The sequence below is a fragment of the Mesocricetus auratus genome, unplaced genomic scaffold (assembly GCF_017639785.1).
Source record: "Mesocricetus auratus isolate SY011 unplaced genomic scaffold, BCM_Maur_2.0 Super-Scaffold_100007, whole genome shotgun sequence".
In the NCBI taxonomy this organism is placed as follows: Eukaryota; Metazoa; Chordata; class Mammalia; order Rodentia; family Cricetidae; genus Mesocricetus; species Mesocricetus auratus.
This window is the reverse complement of record NW_024429191.1, coordinates 36,892,349-36,915,486: the sequence shown is the minus strand read 5'-3', so window position 1 is coordinate 36,915,486 and position 23,138 is coordinate 36,892,349. Positions and strand designations below refer to the sequence as shown.

General features: G+C 47.0%; 1 protein-coding gene across 1 annotated transcript in view; it reads right to left on the bottom strand.

The window, feature by feature from the left end:
* Nucleotides 1-23,138, bottom strand: part of Galnt10 (polypeptide N-acetylgalactosaminyltransferase 10) — a 149,188-nt gene that overhangs the window by 64,253 nt on the left and 61,797 nt on the right. The window contains exon 2 of the mRNA XM_040748690.1: nt 3,589-3,691. Within this exon, the coding sequence (XP_040604624.1) occupies nt 3,589-3,691 (103 nt within the window). The remainder of the gene's footprint in view (nt 1-3,588; nt 3,692-23,138) is intronic.

Below are 23,138 nucleotides of genomic sequence, written 5' to 3'. Positions count from 1 at the left end.
GAAGACGCCCAGGGGACACAGAAAGCAGAGAGAGGGAGTACAGCAGGAGAGCAGGGGGACATGCAGCTCCAAGGAACTCTCCCACTGTTCTACTTCAAGCTTCACAGAAACCTCACCTCCTACTCTTGTCTCCTTCCATACTGTCACCATTTATCATTAGGTCCCAAACCCTTCTGGGGGCTGTTCTGGAGACTTCACGAGATCCGCCCATATCTTCTGGAAGTCCCCCTCTCTTCCAAGGGTTTCCTCAGAAAGCGGGCAGGCCACTCACTGCTCTCCCAAGAAGCCAAATCCTCTCCCTCCCTCTGCCACCTGGGTACCAGAGACAAGATGACTACAGGCATGCACTGTGAACTATCACTAGATCCCATAGTGACTAAGCCCACTTCCAGGTTGTGCAAGGAAACCTTTTAAGGGTAGACACCATGCTTTGTGAGACTGAAAGTTCTCTCTTCAGGCCCCCACTGGACCATCTTGGACAGTAGTACATTTATTCCCTTGAAGAACAGTTCATCTTGGTGCCTTTCCCCCATAAAACCACACCCTCTCGTCTTCCTCCCTATAACCTACAGTCATCGGGTAAGAGGTCCAAAGACCTGTTTGTCTCTGGAGGGGCCCTCACCCAGAGTGAGCTCTAGGAATCTTCCAGGCACTTCTCAAGGAAAAGTTAAATCTAGATAACCAAGATTTCAAAGAAAAAGTTTTCTTCTGTTTTTGAAATTACGTGGGGGCTGGAGAGCTGGATCAGTAGTTAAGAGCACTTTCTCACACAGAGGACCTGGATTTGGGTGCCAGCGCCCGTAGAGTGGTTCACCGCCATCCACAGCTCCAGTTCCAGGGGACCTGATGCTCTCTTCTGAACACCCCAGGCACTAGGCACACACGGGGTACATGTACACACACAGTCACACAAATAAAACATTCATACACATAAAATGAAATAAATAAATCTAAAAAGAAAATTTAAATTGTGTGTGAGAGACAGAGAGAGACAGACAGACCGACAGACAGACAGACAGACAGCCGGGGGGGGGGGCAGGCCTGTGGAGGCCAGAAGAGAGCATCAGATCCCCTGGAGCAGGAGTTACTGGCCGTTGTAAGCTGCCTGACATGGGTGCTGGGATCAAACATGGACCTCTGGAAGAGCAGCAAATGCTCTTAACTGCAGATCCATCTCCAGCCCCCAACCATCAAGATTAAAGTCCTCCCAAGCATCCCCCCCCAAATTGTGCAAGAGGGGGAGGGGTTCCAGCATTCATGCAGCCAGGGTTCTGTTCTGCACTCCAGCCATCCCTTCCCTAGAGTCCCCACAGTGACCCTGGACAGTGGAGTGGAGAACTCTCATTCTGCAGGTATACGGAAAATCATAAAAGATTACAGAACCAGGTGTGAGGGCCGAAGCCCATGCTCCCTCCAGAGCCTGAGCCCCATGCGCACTGAGTGCCCCTGGACAGAGGCAGGTCTCCCTTCTCCAGCTGATGAACCCTGGCTCTCTCAGCTACAACTGTCTCCTCTGATACCAGCAGCATGTCTGGGGGAGGGGTTAAACAAGAGGCCACACAAGTGAACACTTTCTGTAAACTGTAAAGTACCAGATAAACTTGAGGCGATCTGATTCCCATCTAAGCGAGGAAAAAGTTCTGGGTAAATCAAAATTGCCACAAACAAGCTAGGATGTAGCTTAGTGGCAGAGCACTTGCCTAGAAGGTATGAGCTGCTGGGCTGGGGTTGGACTCTTAGTATGGCTGTAAGGAAATAGTAAATAAATGCTTTTTAAAATGCCACAGTGATAAAAAAAAAAAAGATGCCTCAATTTCTCAGGCAGGTCTGCCTAGAAAGTTCTACTGCAAGTCACAGATTCAGGGGACAAACGGTTGGCAATCTGTGTGCAATACGTCTGAGGAGGGTCTCTGGTGCTCCAGGAGCCTGTCCTCTAGGGCTCCCGTGGGCTTCCAGTGACTGAGAACGGACACAGGCGGCTCAAGGGTCTGCACTGCTGAGTATCCAGGAGTCAGCCACCCTGGCCGCTGCTTAGGGCTGACCTCTGGGGGTTACACTGAAGCTGTGGAGGTGTGGCAGCAGGAAAGAGGCCTGAACCCGTGCTCCAATCAAGGCATCAGAAGACCCACACCGTGGGGGTTGAGGTGTGTGTGTGTGTGTGTGGTACAGGATCAGGCCCAGAGGCCCAGCAGAGGAGAGGCAGCAAAGGCCAGCCAGCCGGCCCCAGCATGGCATCCTGGCAAGGCTGCAATTTCTGTCTTCTCAGACAAGGTCCGCTGTGACGGCTGAGGACCCTGGGTGTGGAACGCCTGGTCTGTACTTAGCATTTCTCAGTGTCCTCATTCGCCTTTTCCTTCCATTTTTTTAAAATAGAAAATCAGGCAATTATAAATTAATTTTTAAAAAATATTTACTCTTTAATGCTTACGTATAATTTTATCTCAACAGATGAGAAAGTAAACAGTCATTTAGTTCTCACAATTTCCCTGCTGTTCTTTCTTCCCTTGCTAGCCAGCTCACTATTCTAATAATCCAGGCACGATTGTCTGGCCAGCTGGGCTCTTTGCAGATGTTTTCTTTCTTGAATTTAAGCAGTATCCTTCCCCGTTCATATAACATTCCTGGCACATGGAGTGGAGTACTGGTTGTCAGGACTGGGGATGCCCTGGGCACCCGTTCAGATATTACACCCATTCTCTTCCGAGCTTTGTAGTGAGCTGGTTTCATCATAAATAATTTAGAAGGGACACCTTTAACCCAGATCACCACACACAATTTCAATCCCTCGGGCTGCTGTATCCACTTTCCACTGAAGCAAAGCAACCTCATATCCATTACCTCATTCCTCAGCCTCAGAGCAGCCTTCTGAGGCTGCTCAAGCAGAATGCAGGTAGTCACCCACAGGCGGGAAGACGGAGGCTCAGGAAGGGTGGATTTCATGGGTGGCACCTTACGCTGACAGCTGGCATTGAAGCTGTTCTCCTGACCTCTGCCTGGACTCTGCAGAGAAGAATCTCCACACGGTCTCTGCACCTCCTTATGCTGACCCTTCTCCTGTCTACCAGCCTCACAAGAAAGGTGACAAAGCCCTATTGGCAAAAGGAAACTGGAGCTGAAGCCCATGTAGCCAGTTCCAGAGCTGGTGAGGTACTGGCTCTGCCTTCCAGACCTGGGTTCAAGTCCCAGGTCGGCCTTGCTCTCCCTGTGTGACGGCTGGCAGATGACATCATATCTGAGGTACAGGTCCCCTCTTATTCGGTGGGTCATAAAGGCTGGTCAGGTTGCTAAGGGTGGATGCTCTGTGTTCAATCTGTGTCAACTCAAATCACTGCTACTTACTTTATTTAGTGTGGGACCTGCTAGAGACACGGCCACTTGCTAACTGGAAGGTGGCAAACTTGAAGACAGCGGGTCTGGTATTGATAGGAGAGGTTGGAACAGGTGAAAGGTGGGCACAGGAATTAGAAAGGATGGTGGCAGGCAGGAAGCAAGCAAGAGGTCCAGATGCTCCTAACACACATGACACATACGCACACACCGGTGGCCATGTATTTACACAATGCCCACACTTAGCCCTGCCCTCCATACCTACGCGCTGCGCGTCCCTCCTGATGGCCTCCTTGTCATGCCAGTCCTTCAGCTTTTGTTCGTCTCCCAAAAAAAATGTCTCTTTTGGTCGACTGTGTAAGTCCTTTAAAAAAAGAAAATAAAAAGAAGAAACCATGAAAATGAAGAAAAGGCAGTATCGGCAGTAACGCAAGTCCAGAGGCCACATTGCCTACGGACTGTCCAGTCTTCAGAGCATCTTTCTGAGTGCTTATCATGTGACTACTAGATGGGCAGAATCCAGGGGGATGCAGAAGCTCAGCGCCACCCCCTGGGTCAACACCCAGGAGAGAAAAGAAAGACAGGCTTATCTGTTCACCCATGGGAGAAAGTGCCACGGGTGTTGCTGCCCAGCAAAGAGGATATGCAAAGCAGGCATAGCAAGTCAGAGCAAGCTGCTGTCTACACCCAAGAAAGGAAACAAGGCTGGGTGTGGTGGTACACCCCCTGCAATCCTACCACCCGGGAGGTAGAGGCAGGAAAACCATGAGTATAGGCTAGCTTGGCCTATACAGTGAGACACTGTCACACAGCAAACAGCGAGTAGCAGCTGAGGGCTGCAGCTCGAAGGTGGGGTGCTTGCTTAGTTAGCGTTCACGAAGCCCTGGGCTCTGTCCTCAGCACGCCAAAGGAACAGACACATGAACTTAGATTTGGTAACACACTTAGTTTTTAGAGATGTATTTAATTTTTAAATATGTACATATATGTCTGTCTGTGTTTGGGTATGTCTGTAGGAGGCCGGAAGAGGACATCAGATCCCCTGGAGATGGGCACAGGGTTAGGAACTGAATGTAGGTCATCTGCAAGACCAGCGCACACTCTTAACCACTAAACCATCTCTCCAGTCTCAATATATATTTATAACTGAACCCAATTCACTTTATCTAAAATATTAGCATTTCAACAATCAATCAATATAAAATGTAATTATGGAATTTTACTTTTTGTTTGTTTTTTCTAAGACAGGGTTTCTCTGTGTAGCCTTGACTGTCCTGTCTCATTCTGTATACCTGGCTGGCCTCAAATTCACAGATATCCGCCTGCCTCTGCCTCCTGAGTGCTAGGATTAAAGGCGTGTGATACCATCGCCTGATGATATTTTACTCTTTTATTGGACTAAGTCTTTGAACTCTTGGGTTCACATCTATTCACGCCCCTTTCCAGTGCTCTAGAACTGCAGGTGGCTGGCTCATGGCTTCACCCAGGACAGAGTCTCAAAAGTGGGTGTTAGGAATGCCTTTAATTCCAGCACTCAGGAGGCAGAGGCAGGTAGAGCTCTGTGAGTTGAGGCCAACCTGGTCTACAGAGTGAGTTTCCAGGACAGCCAGGGCTACATAGAGAAATCCTGTCTTGAAAAACAAACAAACAAAAGACAAAAAGTGAAAGTCTGGTGATGGGATGATAGACTCCTGCTTTTACAAGAGTCCTGAGAATTCAAAATCAGCTTGTCACACTTGCATAGAAAGTGTTTTCACCCACTGAGCCATCTTCCTAGCTCCCAACGCGTAACTCCTAAGTAACACGGATCATGTAATAGTATGTCAAGGAGCACGCCAAGGCTTTCGACCCAGAGGGGCTTTGATATTTCTGTAACACTGTATCACTCTCAGAGGCGTGTGTTTCTGAAAGCTGAGATCTGTTTTTCTTTGGCTTGCAATCATCTCCTGATTATAGCTCCCCATCCCTCCACACCCCACCAAGCGTTCTCTTGCCACAGGAGATGAAGACAAAGTGAAGGAGCGCAGTGAGGATGTAGGCTGGCTGGGGAGGCTGGTACAATGTCTAGAAATCCCTTTACACAGCACGCTGCAAACGCGTGTGGATGCACGCTTGGAGTGACTGTGTCTGGGACCCATGTACTCTTAGTCAACATTCCAAAGGAATCGATCATGTTCCCAACTGCCACTCACTCATCCAAATGGAATTTTAATCTTTGTTTAATCACCATTTAGTGTGTCTGGCACCCTTTGAAGAAGAGAGGAACAGTGAAACAAAGCCAACTGCATTCTGCTGGAGAAGAAAGATTGGTCAAAGCACACACTCCAATCCCGAGACTGCAGACTTGGCAGCACTGTCAGCGGGGGTGCATGAATCTCTGGCCCAGATGGTCAGGGTCCTCAAAACCACAGGATGGATGAAAAGGAAATGGAGAGGGTCATGGGCTTCAGCCAGATCTCACAAAGCACTGGGGGAGACTTTACTGCAGATGTTGGGGTGATTCTCTAGACTCCCAACCCACCCTCCAGATTTTGCTTTAGGATCACAACACTCTTTGGTGCCAAACATTAAGCAGATTATTAATAGCCCTTGTGGCAGTCTGAATGTAAACTGGCCCCCATAAGCTCATAGGGAGTGGTATTATTAGGAGGTGTGGCTTTGTTGGAGGAAGTGTGTCACTGGGAGGTGAGCTTTGAGGTCTCACATACATGCTCGAGCCACACCTAGTGTCTCAGACCACTTCCTGTTGCTTGCTTGTCAAGATGTAACACTCTCAGCTCCCTCTCTGGCATCATGTCTGCCTGCGTGCCACCAAGTTGTACCACAATGGTAATGGACTAAATCTCTGAAAATGCAAGCCACCCCAATGAGATGCTTTTCCTTTATAAGAGTTATCATGGTCATGGTGTCTCTTCACAGCAATAGAAACCCTAACTAAGACAGTCCTCCTGTGTGTATGCACAACACATGACATAGACACACACACACACACACACACACACACACACACACACACACACACACACACACGAACAAGTATCCTTTTCAAGGTCAGAATGGACCAGGTAGAAATTCTTTAGTGAAACATGCAGAGTTGCTTTATACAGGGTGTGGTTGTTTGGATGAGAATGGCCCCCCATGAGCTCATATGTTTGAATGCTTGCTCTCCATTTAGTGGAACTCTCTGGGAGGTGTGGCCTTGCTGGAGTAAGTATAGCCTTGTGGGAGGAGGTGTGTCACTGGGGATGGGCTTTGAGGTTTCAAAACCCCATGTCTCTCTGCTTGCTGCTTGCAGATCAGGATGTATGGCTTCCAGCCTCTGCTCCAGCGCCACGCCCATCTGTTTCCCATCATGATGATCATGGACTAACCCTCTGAAACTGTTACCAAGCCCCCAGATAAGTGCTTTCTTTATAAGGGTTGCCGTGGTCATGGTGTCTCATTGCAGCAATAGAAGAACCAGGAGACACACCTTTGGGGGTGTCTGAGAAGCACTGCCAGGGAGGTTTAACAGAGGAAGGAAAGTACACCCTGTGTGTGGTTTAGGGCCCCAGACTGGATAAAAAGGAGAATGAACTGCGTACCAGCATCCATCTCTCTCTGCTTCCAGACTGTGGACCCAGCAGGCTCTCACATTCATCTCCTGTACCGTGCCATCCCTGACAAGATAGACTATATAATCTTTCTTTAAACCATTAATTAACACGAACCCTTTCTGGGGCTGGAGAGATGGATCATGGTTGAGAACACTAGCTGCTTATTTAAAGGACCTGGTTTTTATTCCCAGAATCCACATGTCAGCTCACAACCAACTGTAACTCTAGTTTTGGGGGATCTGATGCCCTCTTCTGGCTGCCACAGGAACTAGACATGTACCCGATATACTGACTACAAGTTGACAAACACCCACACACATCAAAAAGCAAAACAAAACAGCATCTTCCTTCGTAAGTTGCTTCTGATGATAAATGTTGTCATAGCAATGAGAAAAGTAGTTATACATATAGATAAATAAGACAGTTCATGGGCTCAACAAACAGGATGATATAAGAAAAAAAACCCACACCACTGTAAGTGTATTGCCTTAAAGGACACAGATAAAATCTACAGATATTTAGGAAGAGTAAAAATTAGCATCCCCCCACCCAGATGACTGGGTAAGGATTCCCACATGGAGTCTTTGGGAGGCCAGTGGGAAGATAGGGAGGGGTGTGCATGAACCAAGAAATGGAGGCTTGAAGGTAACAGACAGATTTATTTAAGGGCAAAAGCCTGATCTGACAGGAATAAATAAGATTCAAAAGGCAGACATGAGCCACACAGTAGGAGGAAGTCTGGGACCAACATTGCTTGGTAGGTGGGAACAGCCGAGTCTCTGAGCAAGGAATGAGGCAGAGCAGAGCTCAGGAATAAAGTGCTGAAACCCACATGCTTTTCATCGTCTCCTCCTTCTCCTCCTGCTCCTCCTCCTCCTCCTGCTCCTGCTCCTCCTCCTCCTCCTCCTGCTCCTCCTCCTCCCCCTCCTCATCCTCCTCCTCCTCCTCCAAGAGACATGGGGATGGAGATGACTTGGCTTTCATCTAAAGGAAATGTTTCCTTTTCCAAACCTAAGGCTGCTCTTATTCAAGTGATGTTGACTACCTCAGACTCCATCTTGTCTGCTGTTTGGAGAAAAGGTGCTTTGCTTTGTTTTTCATTTCAGTCAGAACCAAGTGGTATAAGAATACAGCCAAACCTCACCAGTACCATTCCCCGGTGAGTCTCAGAATCTAGTACCAAGTGTGAGCTGAGAGGCCATCTCCTGGACACCCTTGGTTGGCATCCTTGGTCTAGGAGGAAAGCCTGGGCAAGCTGCCCTGGCATTGCAGAGCATTCTCAGGGCCCCACATCTATGTTGCTTTGGGCACTCGTCTGAGGACTCATCTGATGATGTGCCTGTCTCCCCAAAGGTGCACTCCAAAAAAGCAGGCATAATTCCCACTGATGAATGAATGGGCAGATACGCCTTTGTTTCATTTTATTTTTTTGGATGGAGGGAAGATCACATAGGGATTAGACATGCCTAACATAGTCACAAGGATTTAATGCCATAAAGGGCTCCGAGGATTAACTGTGTCCTCTGATTAAATGGCTTCAGGTCAGTTTATTGGGCTGCACAACTCTAAAGAGAGAGGGCTCACCTCACCCAAAGGTGATTTCTAAAGATGCCACAGGTTTTGAACTCTCACACCTGCCTCCTTCATTGCCCGTCAGCTTCCTGTCTGTATCTTAACCCTTGAGGCTGGTGGCAGAGGTTCTGTCTGCCTTTCCTCTGGGGCTGCTTTCATTTTCATGTAGAAGTACCAGATGTTTTAGCCCTCACACTCACGAACACACACATACACACACACACACACACACACACACACACACACACACACACACACACACACACCCTTCCTTCCAGGCTTTTCAACAAAAGAAAAACTCCTATCTTGCTTGATTCATTGAAATTTAGTCATAACTGTCTTGTCATTGTTGTTTGGTTGGTTGATTTTGTTTTTGTTTGTTTGTTTCTCTTTGTTAGTTATGTTGCTCTGGATGTCCTGGAACTCACTCTGTAGACGAGGCTGGCCTTGGTTTCACAGAAGTCTCTACCTCCTGAGCGCTGGGATTAAAGGTATGTACCACCATGCTTCACAAAAATGTTTCTTGAAAAATAAGACACAGGATAAGTTTTTCTGAATTGGAATTCATTCCAAGCCTATCTTTTGTTCTTCAAGGCACATGACGTGAACTAGAATGTGGGCAAAGAGTAACTGATAAAGGACTCACATTGAGAGTGCACAAAACCCACCCAGAACTCTAGGCATTGGTCATTAGGGAACCAAGACTCAAGCCTATCATGGAACATCATTTACTTCCTAGCAGGAAAGAATAATTGAATAAACGGAAAGCAAGTGTTGGCAGGACGGGGGTGGAGAAACTGGAGCCATGTGAATGTTGGTGGGAATGCCGGTAGGAACACAGCCACTGTGGACAAGGTTAGAGGTTTCTCAAAAGGATAAACAGAGCCATCCCATGACTAGTGATGCCTCACCTAAAGTTATGGGCAGGAGAGACACAGACCCAGGATACTGGTATTCACTGCAGCTGGTCATAACTGTCCAAACACACAACTCAAATAGTGTCCATCAGTATAAATAAGTCATGGCCCAGACACACAGTAGAACACTGCTCAGCTGTGGAAGAGAGACAGACGTTTGATAGCTACTTCAACATAGACAGACCTTGAAAACATATTAATACATAGTGAGATAAGCCAGGCACAGAAGGATGTGAACTGTGTGATTCTACTTTGGTAAGTACCTAGGAGATAAATTCAGTAAAAGAAAGAGTAGAGGTATTACTGTGGAGTAAATGTGGAGTAAAGAGAGTGGGGGTGGGGCTTCAGGGAAAGCCACATAAAAAAGCCACTGTGTCCTAAGCTTGTAACTCCAACACTGGAGAGGCACAGACAGGTGGGTCCCTGGTGCTCACTGGCTGGCCAGCCTACTCAGTAGGTGCCAGTCCAGTGAGAGATCCTTTTGGAACCCACCTCATAAGAGTGGACAGTGCCTGAGGAGTAACACCCAAGGCTGGCCTCTGGCTTCTACACATATGCACACCTCTGCCCCACATGGAGTCACTGTCACACATCTACACATTAAATAAAGGCTTCTGAAGTCCCACAGAAAGTTGCCTGTTTAACACAGTATCTCAAAAATTTATCTGAAGAGAACTCCCACCCACCCCCACACTCACCCCCAGCCTCTGAGTAGCAATTAATATAGCCAGGGAGGAAATTTGGGAACCTCATTTTTTTCTACTAACAATTACAGGGTTCGTGAGAAAGAACACAGCATGGCTCCTCCTACACAATGCACAACTGAGTTTTTTATTCCGTTTTGTTTCTTCAAAGCGCTCAGATGCTGTGAGTGGCGGCATGAGCCTGTAATCCCTGGGAGGATGGTGAAGTTGAGGCCTGCCAGGGCTATGTAGTGAGACTTAAGATAGAAAAACAAAACACAACAAAAACCACCACCAAGGAAAAGCTTGTACACACAAAACTCAGTAACTTGCAGGAGGGAATTGAAGTTTATGGTAAAAACTTTAGAAGCACCTATAGCTATGTCCTTAACCATCTATCTACCCACTGATCCATCAACCTATCCAACCCATCCATCTGCCCATCCATCCATCCATCCATCCATCCATCCATCCATCCATCCATCCATCCATCCATCCATCCATGTTAATTGTGCAACTACTTTTTGTTAGGAAATATATATATATAGTTTTTTAAGGCAATGGTTTCTGTCTATGATACAGGCCAGATCTGAAATAATTCTAGTCTGGAAACTTTCATCAGGTCATAACAGCAGAACCATGAATTCTTCTCTCAGTTAAGAATGGTTCTGGGTGCAATTGGCAGAGGAGTCCTGGAGTAGGCACTGAAGGATGGGTAGAATGCGAATGGATGGGGGTACCACATAAGAAAAAGAAACTGAGGTTGTCCCACAAGCCTGGTGTGTATGATCCATTAATAGACAACATTACAGGCCGGTGGCATCATGCCTTTAATCCCAGTACTCAGGAGGCAGAGGCAGGAGGATCTCTGTGAGTTCTAGACCAGTCTGGTTTATAGAGGGAGTTCTAGGACAGCTAGGGTGGGTACACAGAGAAACGCTGTTTCCAAACAAAACAAAAGAATAACAACAACAACAAAACAAAACAAAAAACAAATCTAAAACCAAAACCAAATACCCAAACAGACAATATCACATCCACAGTTTCTCATGTGCCCATTCCACCAAAACTTTAACTTTGTCTGAGTTATCAGGAGTTCTTTTATTCTAGAGAATTCAGTTAGGTCGAGCACATTTCTGTGGTAGACTGGCTGGAAGTGGCCCTAATCTTCCATCCCTCTCTGTATCCACCTCTCAAGGTTCTTGCAATGAGATGGCATATGGCTCCTTCCACTAAGACTGCCACTTCCCCACTTCTGGAAGTTGGATTGGCTTCCTACTTTGCTTTAGCTAAAACAATGGGGGCAGAAATAGGGCTTAAACCTAAGCTCCAGAGCCTTGAACTCTTTCACCCACCTATTTGGTTGCCTGCCCGGCACAAGGTACTGGAAAACATGTTAGAAACAAGCAGAAGATGAGACCATCTGGATGGTTAACTTTCATGGTCAACATGTTTGACCACCTAGGAGACATGCCTTGGGTGGGTGGGGGTATGTGCAGGTGCTTCTAGAGAGGTTCAGCTGAGCAGGAAAGACCAACCCTGAATGTGGGCATCATGGATGGGGTCCTGGAAAGAATAAAAAAAGAGAAAGCAAGCTAAGCACCAGGATTGACCCCTCTCTGCTTCCTGACTGCAAGATGCCATGTGGCCAGCTGCCTCGTGGTCCTGCTGCCATGCCTTCCCTACCATGAACCATCCTTTCAACTGTGAGCCTCAAACCTCCATCAAGTTGCTTTTTTATCAGGTATTGTCAAAGTAATGAAAAAAGCAATGTCCTGGGCTAGAGGTAGATATCAGTCCTCAAAGAGATGCAATATTCCAGGCAGCAGAAGCAGGACTTTGGCTACACATGGATGGCCAGATATGTACCAGGAAGCCCAAAGGTGGAGAAACTACCCACTGTCCTGTGACCCTGGAGCAAGACTAGTGGTTGTTTGAAGCCCCTGCCTGCTGGAAATAGTTTGTAATAAAGCATCATCTATGGGAACAGAAGGCAATAAAATGACCTAAGAGAGTTCATATCGATTTGTCCCTTGCATCTGCAGGTGTCAAAATCCAAAGAACTCTTTGAGTCTGGGCCTCCCAACTCATTTCTTAAACATTCAAATCATGTCTGCCTTGCAAAGCCTGTTCAGAGCTTATGTCCTCATGGAGTCTCCATCTGCATTGCTGCATTTAAAAACCGACCTCACAGAGCCCTGCGCGCTCCGTTCTTCTCTCTTTGAAAGTTAAGACACAGTCTTAAGGTACAGTTGTTTGCATACATGTTATTCTCGCCCTCTGGGCACTACCCAGTGTTCTCAAATTGTCTGTGAAGAAGAGCTGCTTTGTTTGAGTTTCCAAGTTATTGGGAACCGAAGCCAAAGTTCTAAAGGTAAGCATCTTTTACAGTCCCCACCTCTAAGCACTGATGGGCCCTGTGCATGCATGAGCACACACACACACACACACATGCACGCACGCACGCACGCACACACAGACACAGACACAAAGACACAGGCACACAGACACACACATGCACACACACATGCACACACAGACACAAAGACACAGATACAGACACAGAGACACACACAGACACACAGACACAGACACACACATGCACACACAGACACAAAGACACAGATACAGACACAGAGACACACACAGACACACAGACACAGACACACACATGCACACACATGCACACACAGACACAGATACAGACACAGAGACACACACAGACACACAGACACAGACACACACATGCACACACATGCACACACAGACACAAAGACACAGATACAGACACAGAGACACACACAGACACACACACATGCACACACAGACACAAAGACACAGATACAGACACAGAGACACACACAGACACACAGACACAGACACAGACACAGACACAGACACAGACACAGACACACACACACAGACACACACACACACACACACACACACACACACACACAGCCCCCGTCCTGTTCTCTATGGCAAAAGGAAACAAACCATGGCTAGAGTCACCTATCCCCATACAAATCCCTGAGCGATTCCTCCATCTGGCAGGGTGAGAGGACGTCAGAGGGATTTGGAGTAGGGATCAGCTTGCTATGGAGCTGAGGACTCTGGAGATCGAGAGGACCATGTGTGTGTGGCCCGAGGAGCAGAGACCAGTCCCATCAGATAGCCTGTAATGAAGTGGAGGCTTCCATCCTACAACCACAAGGTCTCAAGTCTGCCAGCAACTTGAAACAGTCGTGATCAGACTCAGCCCACTTTCCACCGACAAACCCAGGTTGACTGGCATCTTGATTCTGATCTGAGAAAGCCCAGTCAAGCCCTCTTGGTGTCAAGACGTGTAAAGTTCCTAGTTTTTAAATGTGTGATAACCTCTAATATGGCAACAGAAAAGCAATTATACCTCTTAATGACACTTTGCTTTCTATTCTGTTTTCCCAAACTGGCTGCTGAGAAAACCTTCCACCTTAAGTTTCCTTCTAGAATCTTCCATGAGCCCACCAAGAGATGGGCTTGTGGTGCCTTCCTTTTAAACACGGGCAGATCCTGTGTATGTCCCAGTCAATAGGATTTGGCAGGGCAAATGCTGTATCTGTGTACCATGTGTGTGCTGTGGAGGCTAACTCCTGGAATTGGAGTTACAGATAGCTGTGAGCCGTGGCCTGTGTGTTGGAGCAAGTGTCACCATACAAAGTTCAACACATAAGCCTGTTCCACATCTGTTCTACAGTGGTCTACCACCCGTGCTCATGGTGTCAGGATGACATCAGAAGGCTCTTCCTCAGTCCCTACATCTGTCTCACAAGCTGGGCGTCAGCAGATCATCCTTTGGAAGGTGTTGTTGAAACATCTCTGGGCCACACCCATCCTTCTTACTTAGCCCCGTGTGGTTACAAGTTCCTGTTTGACTTCCTGGATATAAGAGGGTCCTGGAGAACATTTACAAACTGTACAAACTGCCCAAAGACTAGAGAGTGGAGGCTAGAAGCTCAGCTTGCTCACTTTATAGATGGTCAGGGTGCTGGTACCAAGAGAAGAAAAGACATATGTAGGGTTAGTTGCTGTATCTGTTTCTTTTTATCTTATGTACTTTTTGTATTAGTTTCTTCCTGTTGCTGTGATAACACACCCCAACAAACATGGGTCAGGGAGGAAGCGTTATTCTGTCTCACAGCTCCACAGGCTGGGAAGGCAGAGTGGCAGGAGCAGGAAGTTGGTGATTACACCACATCTCAGGAAGCAACGTGAACAATGTGTGGGCTAGAAAGCCCACCTCCAGTGACGTATTTCCTACAGCAAGCAGCCATCTCCTAAACGTCCCACAACTTTCCCAAGAGGCACCAATAGCTGGGACACAGGAGCCTATGGGGACAGTTCACTTTTAAACCACAACTGAGTCATGGAAGGAGTAAGCCCAAGACTAGGATGGGGACACAAACTTCTATGACCCTCTAAGTGAAAAGGAGGTTGGCCAGGTATGAGAGAGCACACAGAGAAGCCACAAGTTGGCATGTCTGTGGGGGTCATCTGCCACCCAGTACAGCCCACAGTTACCAAGCAAAGGCCAACAGATCGAGATGCTTGTTTGTTTGTTTGTTTGTTTTATTTTTAAGAGAAGTTGGAAATCTCAGGTGTCTATTTTTTTTTGAGTCTTCTTATAGGGCTCTGGAGAAACAAACATGTCTGTTGTTAGATTCTGTCCAGCAGGTCAATCAGCAATCCCTGAGCCAGGAGAACACCTCTAATGTACAGACAAATGAAATCCTGGGAGGTGATAATCTTACCAAAAGTACCAAGGAAGATGTGGCAAGGGTGGCTGTCTGAGTTCCCTAAGCATATGATGATGATGATGATGACGATGGTGAAGATAATGATAACAATGATACCAATGATATTTATTGAGCACCATGACTACAGCCTTAGTCCAAGGTCCTAACCTATGGTCCTAGGAGACAGATGCTTGTATTTGCCCCTTCACAGACTCCAAGCATCTTGCTAAGATCATGGTGTGCGCAGGCAGTGGGGTCTGTGGCCACAGGCACATTGTGGCAATATGAAGGGTTTTTGTTGCCTCTCCTCCCCATTTCACGGTGCCTTGAAGATATTGCCTACAATGCTTCTGTCTGGGATGGCTGGAAGCATCTTCTTAATATTTCTCTATCGTTTGATTTAATTAATTAGTTTATAGTGCTTCTGCATTCAGGCTCGTGTGTGTGTGTGTGTGTGTGATTGCATGCTCATGCGTACATATGTCATAGTGAGCTTGTGGAGGACAGAGAACACAGTGAGCTTGTGGGAGTCAGTTTTCTCTCACGCAGGCTCCAGGTGTCAAATTCAGGTCCCCAGGCTTGCCAGTACCTTCTCTATTGCTTTGTTAACTTTTCCTATTGATGTGGCCAAAACTGAAACTGAAGCAAATTAAGGGGGTTAGGATTTTGGCTTACAGTATGAGGGTACAGTTCACCGTGCTGCTTGAGGCTGTGGTGGCAGGAATGTGATACTGCTTGCTCATGTCTGGGTGGCATCAGAAGCAGGAATGGGACAGGAAGTGGTGCCAGGCTGTAAACATCTTAGCAACCCACTTCCTCCAACTAGGCTTCCACCTGCCAAAGGTTTCACCATCTCCCAATACAGCACCGCTGACTGGGAACAATGCTCAAACACGGGAGGCTGCCAGGGGCATTTTATATACAAACCATGATCCCAATACAGCAGCCTGAGAGAAGCATCCAAAAGTGACCGTTTCCCCACATCCCAAGATTGTGAGAGACACTACCAATTCCTGCAAGGGAAGGAGGTCTGTGGCTACAGTGGGGGCTGCAGCCAATCCTTAGGGCTGGAGCACCCCAGTTTCCAAAACAAGTACAATGCAGGCACAGAGTTGAATAGGCCTGTAAAAAAACCACTGAAATCCATTGTTTTCTAACTGTGCAATAGATGTGTGGAGACCCCATGGTCAGGGGTGGGGCATCCCAGCATGAGGGGGCCCCGGCTTCCTCTCTGTTACACATTAATTAGGCTTTCATCATGTAAGATTATGCAGGAAGTTGTTTCAATGATTTAAAAGAAATCTCGAAAACCAATGGTCTGATCCAAACCCTTCACTGCATTTTTTGAAAGCCAAACCCTGTAATTTGATTTGCAATTATAGAAATAATAAAGACAAACTGTGAAAGAGTCAAATATGAAAGAGTCCAAAAAGCACACAGTAGAAAATGAGTCTCTCCATCCCTAAGCCCCGGTCTCATGCCCGACAAATGACTCTTTTCTTTTGAATGCTTCCAGAATCGATAGTGAGGAAACAGACCCAGAGTTGGGCATCAGAGAGCACTCAGCCAGGCTCAGTGTCTTTCCACTGGACTCTATGCTCCTGGCCTTTCAATCTCTCTCTCTCTCTCTCTCTCTCTCTCTCTCTCTCTCTCTCTCTCTCTCTCTCTCTCTCTCTCTCTCTCTCTCTCATTCTAACTGCTGAAGTTGCCAGCATTTCCACAGATCACCCCCTGCCACCTCAAGCCACCACCAGCAGCACCACAGTCCATGCACAATGCTTCCTGTTAGCCTCACTCACAGAACAGGAGAACCTCCCATCCTGTCCAGGAGACCTTGTCTCCCTGTGGGCTGTTTCATGGTAGGGAAGTGACTAGAATTAGGCTCTCTGCATTCTTTTTTTTTTTTTTTAAGTTTTATGAGACAGGGTTTTTTTGTATTGTTTTGGAGGCTGTCGGTTCAGCCTGGCCTCGAACTCACAGAGATCCGCCTGCCTCTGCCTCCCGAGTGCTGGGATTAAAGGCGTGAGCCACCAACGCCCGGCTAGGCTCTCTGCATTCTTAACCTCTGCACTGGCCCAGTTCAGGCTCAGAGCAAGTGGTCTCCACCAAAGGAGAGGTTAGAAGCAACACCCTGAAGTAGTGACGCCTTCATAGCCCTGACCCTGGAGAGTCACTTCCTGCAGACTGGCCCTTGGCCACACCCATGCCTCCCGTACTTTGTTCTTTTCACCCACCACCCCCATTCTACCTCCTCGAATTCAGAAGGAGACAAGACAGGATGGCTTTCTCCCTCACAGGGCTAGCATTTGCTGGGCTCCCTGTGTACCAGGATCTGTGGGGGCCAAGCCTAAGGAGGGAACTACCGGCATTGCCCTCTCTGCTTCCGAGAGGAGGAGATGGAGTAGGAAGGGACAGTTGGCATAGGGACAGGAACCTGGCCAACCTAAGGCTTAGGGGGATGTGCTCACTCAAGTAGTTGCTTTCGATTCCATAGCCTTTGATATCATATCTGTCTCTACACTGACTTACTGTGGTTCTGAAGGAGATGGCCCCCAAACAAACAACCCAGGAAGGAGACTCCTCCATCGTCTAATAGCCCACCAAGCTCCTTCCTGAGGCTTTGTACGTAGACTCAGCCAGAGAGGGCCAAAGATCCTGAAAGAGAGCCATCTCTCCAGCCCTATTGTGGGTGCTTTTAAAGTGGTGCGTTCATAAAATCCAGTTAGAGAAAAATGCCAGGATGTACAAATGTTTCTAGAACAGAACAACAGAACTAGCATTTATTGAAATTAATACTTTTCAAAGCTCCTTTTAAATACTTCAATAGCTTCCCATCGCTCTTAAAATGACGCCAAATGCTTTACTGGGTTTTGTAAGTTCTGGAAGGCCTGGCCTCTGCCCACCTCCCCTTGACCTTAAGAGCTCTAGGGACTTTTCTTATGTCCCTCAAATAACACCTTGCTCTCTCCTACTGTGAGGCCTTTGTACAAGTTTCCTCTACCACAGACACCTGCCACACCCGCCCCTGTTCCTGCTCCACACTGCATCTCAGATTTCAGTTCCTCTGGGAATCTCCCCCTGCTTCTCAGTCCAGGCTGCTCCTGGCACAGCTTGATCCTGGCATCAGAGCACTATATCAGAGAGTGGGCTTGCTTGGTGTGACTGCTTGAGTAATCCATCTGTGCCTGGATCACACACTTCACAAGGGCAGGGGCACTAGTTAGTGTTAGATCACACCAACACTCCACTGACTACACTTAACAACATACCCGGCAAGTCCAAGTGCTCAGCAAAGGCCAGATCAATAAACCAGTTAAACGGATGAATGACTGCTTAATACACACTGATCCTTGGAATTCCTTCTCGATGCTTCAGCTCACGTTGGTGGCTCACATCTTTAATCCCAGCACTCTGGAGGCAAAGGCAGGCGGATCTCTGTGAGTTTGAGACCAGCCTCATCTACAAGAGCTAGTTCCAGGACAGCCTCCAAAGCCACAGAGAAACCCTGTCTTCAAACCCTCCCCTCACACACACACAAAAAAAAAATCCCAAGGGGAGGATAAAAGTATTGCCAAGATCACAGACCACAACTAATACATTTTACCAGTGATGCCAGGTGTGGTGGCATTTGTCTAATCCCAGCACTGGGGAGGCAGAGGCAGGAAAATCTCTTATGAGTTCAAGGTCAGCCTGTTCTATATAGCAAATTCCAGGCCAGTAAGGGGCAGGCCAGTAAGGGGTACATAGTGAAACTCTGTCTCAAAAACAAAACACAAAACAAACAAACAAACAAAAAAACTGCAAAAACCAAACCAAACAAAAAACCCATTGTTAAATAATTTGCTCAATGCTACAGGTATAGCAATGATATGAACCCATGTTTGCATAATTGCAAGTCTTCCAACTCTTCTAGAAATTTTGTTTTTGTTAGAGATGGCTCAGCAGTTAAGAACACTGGTGGTCCTTCCAGAGGTCCTGAGTTCAATTCCCAGCAACCACCTGGTGTCTCACAACCACCTATAATGGGATCTGACATCCTCTTCTGGCATTTAGACATACATGTAGACAGAATACTCATCTATAAATACATATACATGCTTACATACATCCTTTAAAACTGTTTCAGAATTACATTTACTGTGTGTTTGTGTTTGTGTGTGTGTACAGGTGCACTTGCATGTGCCATGGCATGCATGTTGAGGTTAAAGGATAACTTCCAGGAGTCATTTCTCTCCTTCTACCATGTAGGTTCATGAGACTGAATTCAGGGTATCGGTCTGAACCACCTCACTGTCCCAACTCTTTACTTTGTAAACTTGATCCCCAGCCTAGTGGCAGAGGACATTTCAAACATCTACTTGCTTACCTTGCTTTAGCATCCAAACTGAAAAGGGGTGTGCCCTTTCAGAAGAGTCTTTTCTTCCACAGACCCAGATCTGGGTCTCAGGAATCGACATCCCATACTCTTTACAGTGTTTTCTAAACTGATTCTCAGTAGGTTCTCCAGAATCCCATCCTCACTTTCTTCTTGGTTCCTGGGTGCTCTTGAGACTGAGGCTAGAGGGCAATCTGAATGCCACACGAGAAATCCATGGAGATCTGACAGAGTTCAGTGCTCATCTTTATCTCACCTAAGGTTACCGTCAGGAATCCAACCCAGGGGTGGAGAGATATGGTTCAGCAGTTACGAATGCTTGCTGCTCTTCCAGAGGACCCAGGTTCAGTTCCCAGGTCAAGCGGCTTATAGCTACCCCTAACTCTAGCTCCAGGAACGCAGACACAGACAGACAGATAGACAGACTGACAGATTGACAGACAGAGACAGACAGACAGAGAATTTTTTTCGTCTATTTTGGTTTGTTTTTCAAGACAAGGTTTCTCTGTGTAGCACTGGCTGTCCTGGAATTCGCTCTGTAGACCAGGATTGCCTTAAACTTAGAGATCTGCCTGCCTTTGCCTCCTGAGAGGGAGTGTGCCACCACTGCCCGGCTGACATACACAATTTTAAAAAAATAAAACATTAAAAAAATAACAGCCCCAAGTCCAAAATTATTTACCTTATGTATAAAAATATATATAGCATGTTTCTCTGAATAGATTTTTATTAATAGAATCTAACATTCTCTTGCTAGTTTTGTGAACCTAAGGAGACCCCAACCATAACTGAAATGTGTAGCTGCTGATCCAAACACACCTGTGCTACCATCTCCCCTCAAATGATGTCATCTGTGACTCCTTATTTGGCATCCAGTCCCATTCAGTCCTACAGGAAAGGACTCCTGTAGGAAGTCAAGTGCTTGGATGCTGTGTGGCGAGCATCTCTTGCCTGCATTTCGGAAGTCCCGAGTTTGTGTCTAGCTAACTGCATCATTGCATGTAACACTGACCTTGCTAACAACCACTGAAGCTACAAGCCTGCTGCCCTAGTCACCATGTTATCAGGAATTCTTCAACTCTGTGCAAAAACATTAATTTCATGCTTTGTAAACACATCTCTTGTTAAAAGAACGGCCCACCTATAAAAATTGCTTTTGACATCCCCAAGATAATCTTCAGGGGAAAGGACTGTCCATTTCTGTAGCCCTCGAACTTGAGTTAATTTCTTTTATAGAAGAACCACTGACATCAGGGTTCACTAACGTGGCAAAGGAATAACTCCAGTCCCTGAAGACCAGCTTCGAAGAAGGATCGCCTTCCTGAGGTGCACTGTGAGTCTTCAGCAAGGTTCAAGGAGCTCGGGAAAGCTGGCGGCACCCCACACTCTAGGTATCTCAGAGACAGGATTCCGAGAGATGATCTGCCAGATACCTCAGTCAGCCAGCAAACAAAGAATGGCCGAGACACAAGAGAGCCCACCAGGCTTCCACAGAAACTAACAGTGGGGCTGGGAATCCATCCCACAGGCCTGATTCTCTGATGAGGGTGGGGGTGCTTTACTGTAAGTCATGAGTCCCAAGACACGGACAGAGAATCAAAGATCCTGTTAAAAGTAGAGAGGCTGGGCATGACGGTGCTTGGTTGTAATCTTAGCACTTGCCAGGTGGAGGCAGGAGGGTCAGGAGTTCAAGTTCATTCCATGCTACCTAGAGTTCAAGACTAGCCTGGGCTACATAAGATTCTCCCCTGTGCCAAGTAATATAAACATACAGAATAAAAAATAAATAAAAACAAAGAAAGAGACCCTAGCCACTTCACTTCCTGTGGTGCTGTGTTGTGACATCCACCACACTGGACGAGGGCAAGAAAACAGATAAGCCATCTAGTTGAATTCCGGAAGCACACCATGGACATCTGCTCATCCAACCTGCTGCCACTGTCTATCCTGCCGCTGTCCCCAGAAGAGACAGACAGACTGGAGCAGGAACATATTTGGAGCATTTGATAGAAGGTGGCTGGGGGCTACTGAGCTTTGCTTTAATGTTTATTTCAGGCTGTATTTTCCACTCTGGAATTTGGATGTTTCAGTTTCACATTAACATAAAAGCCATGTGTCTAAATGGTTTGAGGAAGCCTGATGCTACCAGCAGGTTGTGTTGTTGACCAACGTGAACTCTCTCCATGGCCTCCTACGCCAGGTACGGGTCTCAGCGTCTCAGGATTCCAATAAGGTTCTAATATGCACAGTGGGCCAAGAGCAAGGGGTCTAGAGAGAAACAAATGAAAGGCCAGCTTCCCCAGAAGGAAGGAGAGAGAGAGAGAGAGAGAGAGAGAGAGAGAGAGAGAGAGAGAGAGAGCGCAAGCGCACGCGCATGCTCACGCTCCCGTCTTGAGTGCGTGCCCTCGTGAATATGTGTTTAAAATGATAGCCCTCAGCTTTATTTCCCCCAACTGTCAATAACGTGGCAAGGAAGAAGCACAAAGGGGAAAATTAAAATTCCCTGCAGGAAACAGAGAGGAAGCCACAGAGGACTTCCCTGCAATTCTCACCCCCCTGTAATTGCATGTGAAATTTACAATTAACTCAGACTAACGTGAAATGTAATTAAGGAGCACTCCCATAGCTCCACCATCCAGTGTCACCACTGTGAATGGCTCCATGCTCTCTTTATTATCTTGCTTCAATGCCCACGTCTGAAACCCGAAGACCTACCCAGAGGTCCAAAGGTAGCTTTCTTCCTCTATCAGTTGTCAAGAGACAATCCCCTTATTAAATATACTTTGGAGTATTGTCAGAGTGTGTTGGAGCCTAACACACGGTTGCACTTGTCCCCTTATACTGGACATTTAATTTGTTTCCCATTTCCCACTATTAAAGCTTTTGCTTGGGGTAAGGGGATAGATAAAGCACTTGCTACACAAGTGTAAGGAACAGAGTTCATTTCTCCAGCAGAGTGGGTATGGCAGCCCTCCCGTAATTCCAGTACTGGGTAGCTGGAGACAGAATCCCCAGGGCAAGCTGGGTTCAGTTGCCTCAATAAAGCAAAGAGGTCCAGCAAGATGGATCAGTGGATAAAGATGCTTGCTGCCAAACCTGACAGCCTGAACTTAACCTGACCTCTGGGTCCTACCCGGTGAAAGGGAAGAACCAATTCCCACAAATTGTCCTCTGCATACAGCATGGCACATGCACACTTGCACAAAATAATGTACACAATAAATAAATGTAATTTAAGAACTATCATAAGCCGCAGTTATAATAAACAAACACCTAAGTGGAGAGTGACTGAGGAAAACACCCGACACAAACCCCTGTCCTCCACACATCTGCGAGACATCTCTCCAGCCCCAGGATCTGACTATTCCACAGGAAGGCTGGCTGGTCTCTGCTCTGAGAGGCCACAGTTCAGGAAACAGACATAAACCACTGTCGCTGGGGTATAAACAGCACGGGATGACCCTAACCCCACACCACTGAAGGTGTACATTGTGAATTTAGAATCAAAACACTGTAAATTCACAGCAAATATGTACATTTGAAGACCAGCCAGCCCACTATTAAAATGGTTGTTGACAAAAAAAAAAGCTCTTGAAAATTCGCTGTCACACTGCCCGGGTGGGTGTGGAGTGTGGAATGAATGGGCTTCCCTTGTGGCGGGCCTTGTCAATGTGCAGGGAACAAGGAAGCCCTGATACGACTCTTCTAGCTCTGGGGTTGTTTTTGGTTGTTTGTTTTTGAGCCAGGGTCTAACATACCCAGGCCACCCTCAAACTCACTATGTAGCCAAGGATATCCCTGAGTTTCTCATCTTCCCGTCAGTGGCTCACAATGCCTGGTTTTATATGTGGCTAAGGGACTGAATCCAGGGCCTTGTACATGCTAGGCAAGCA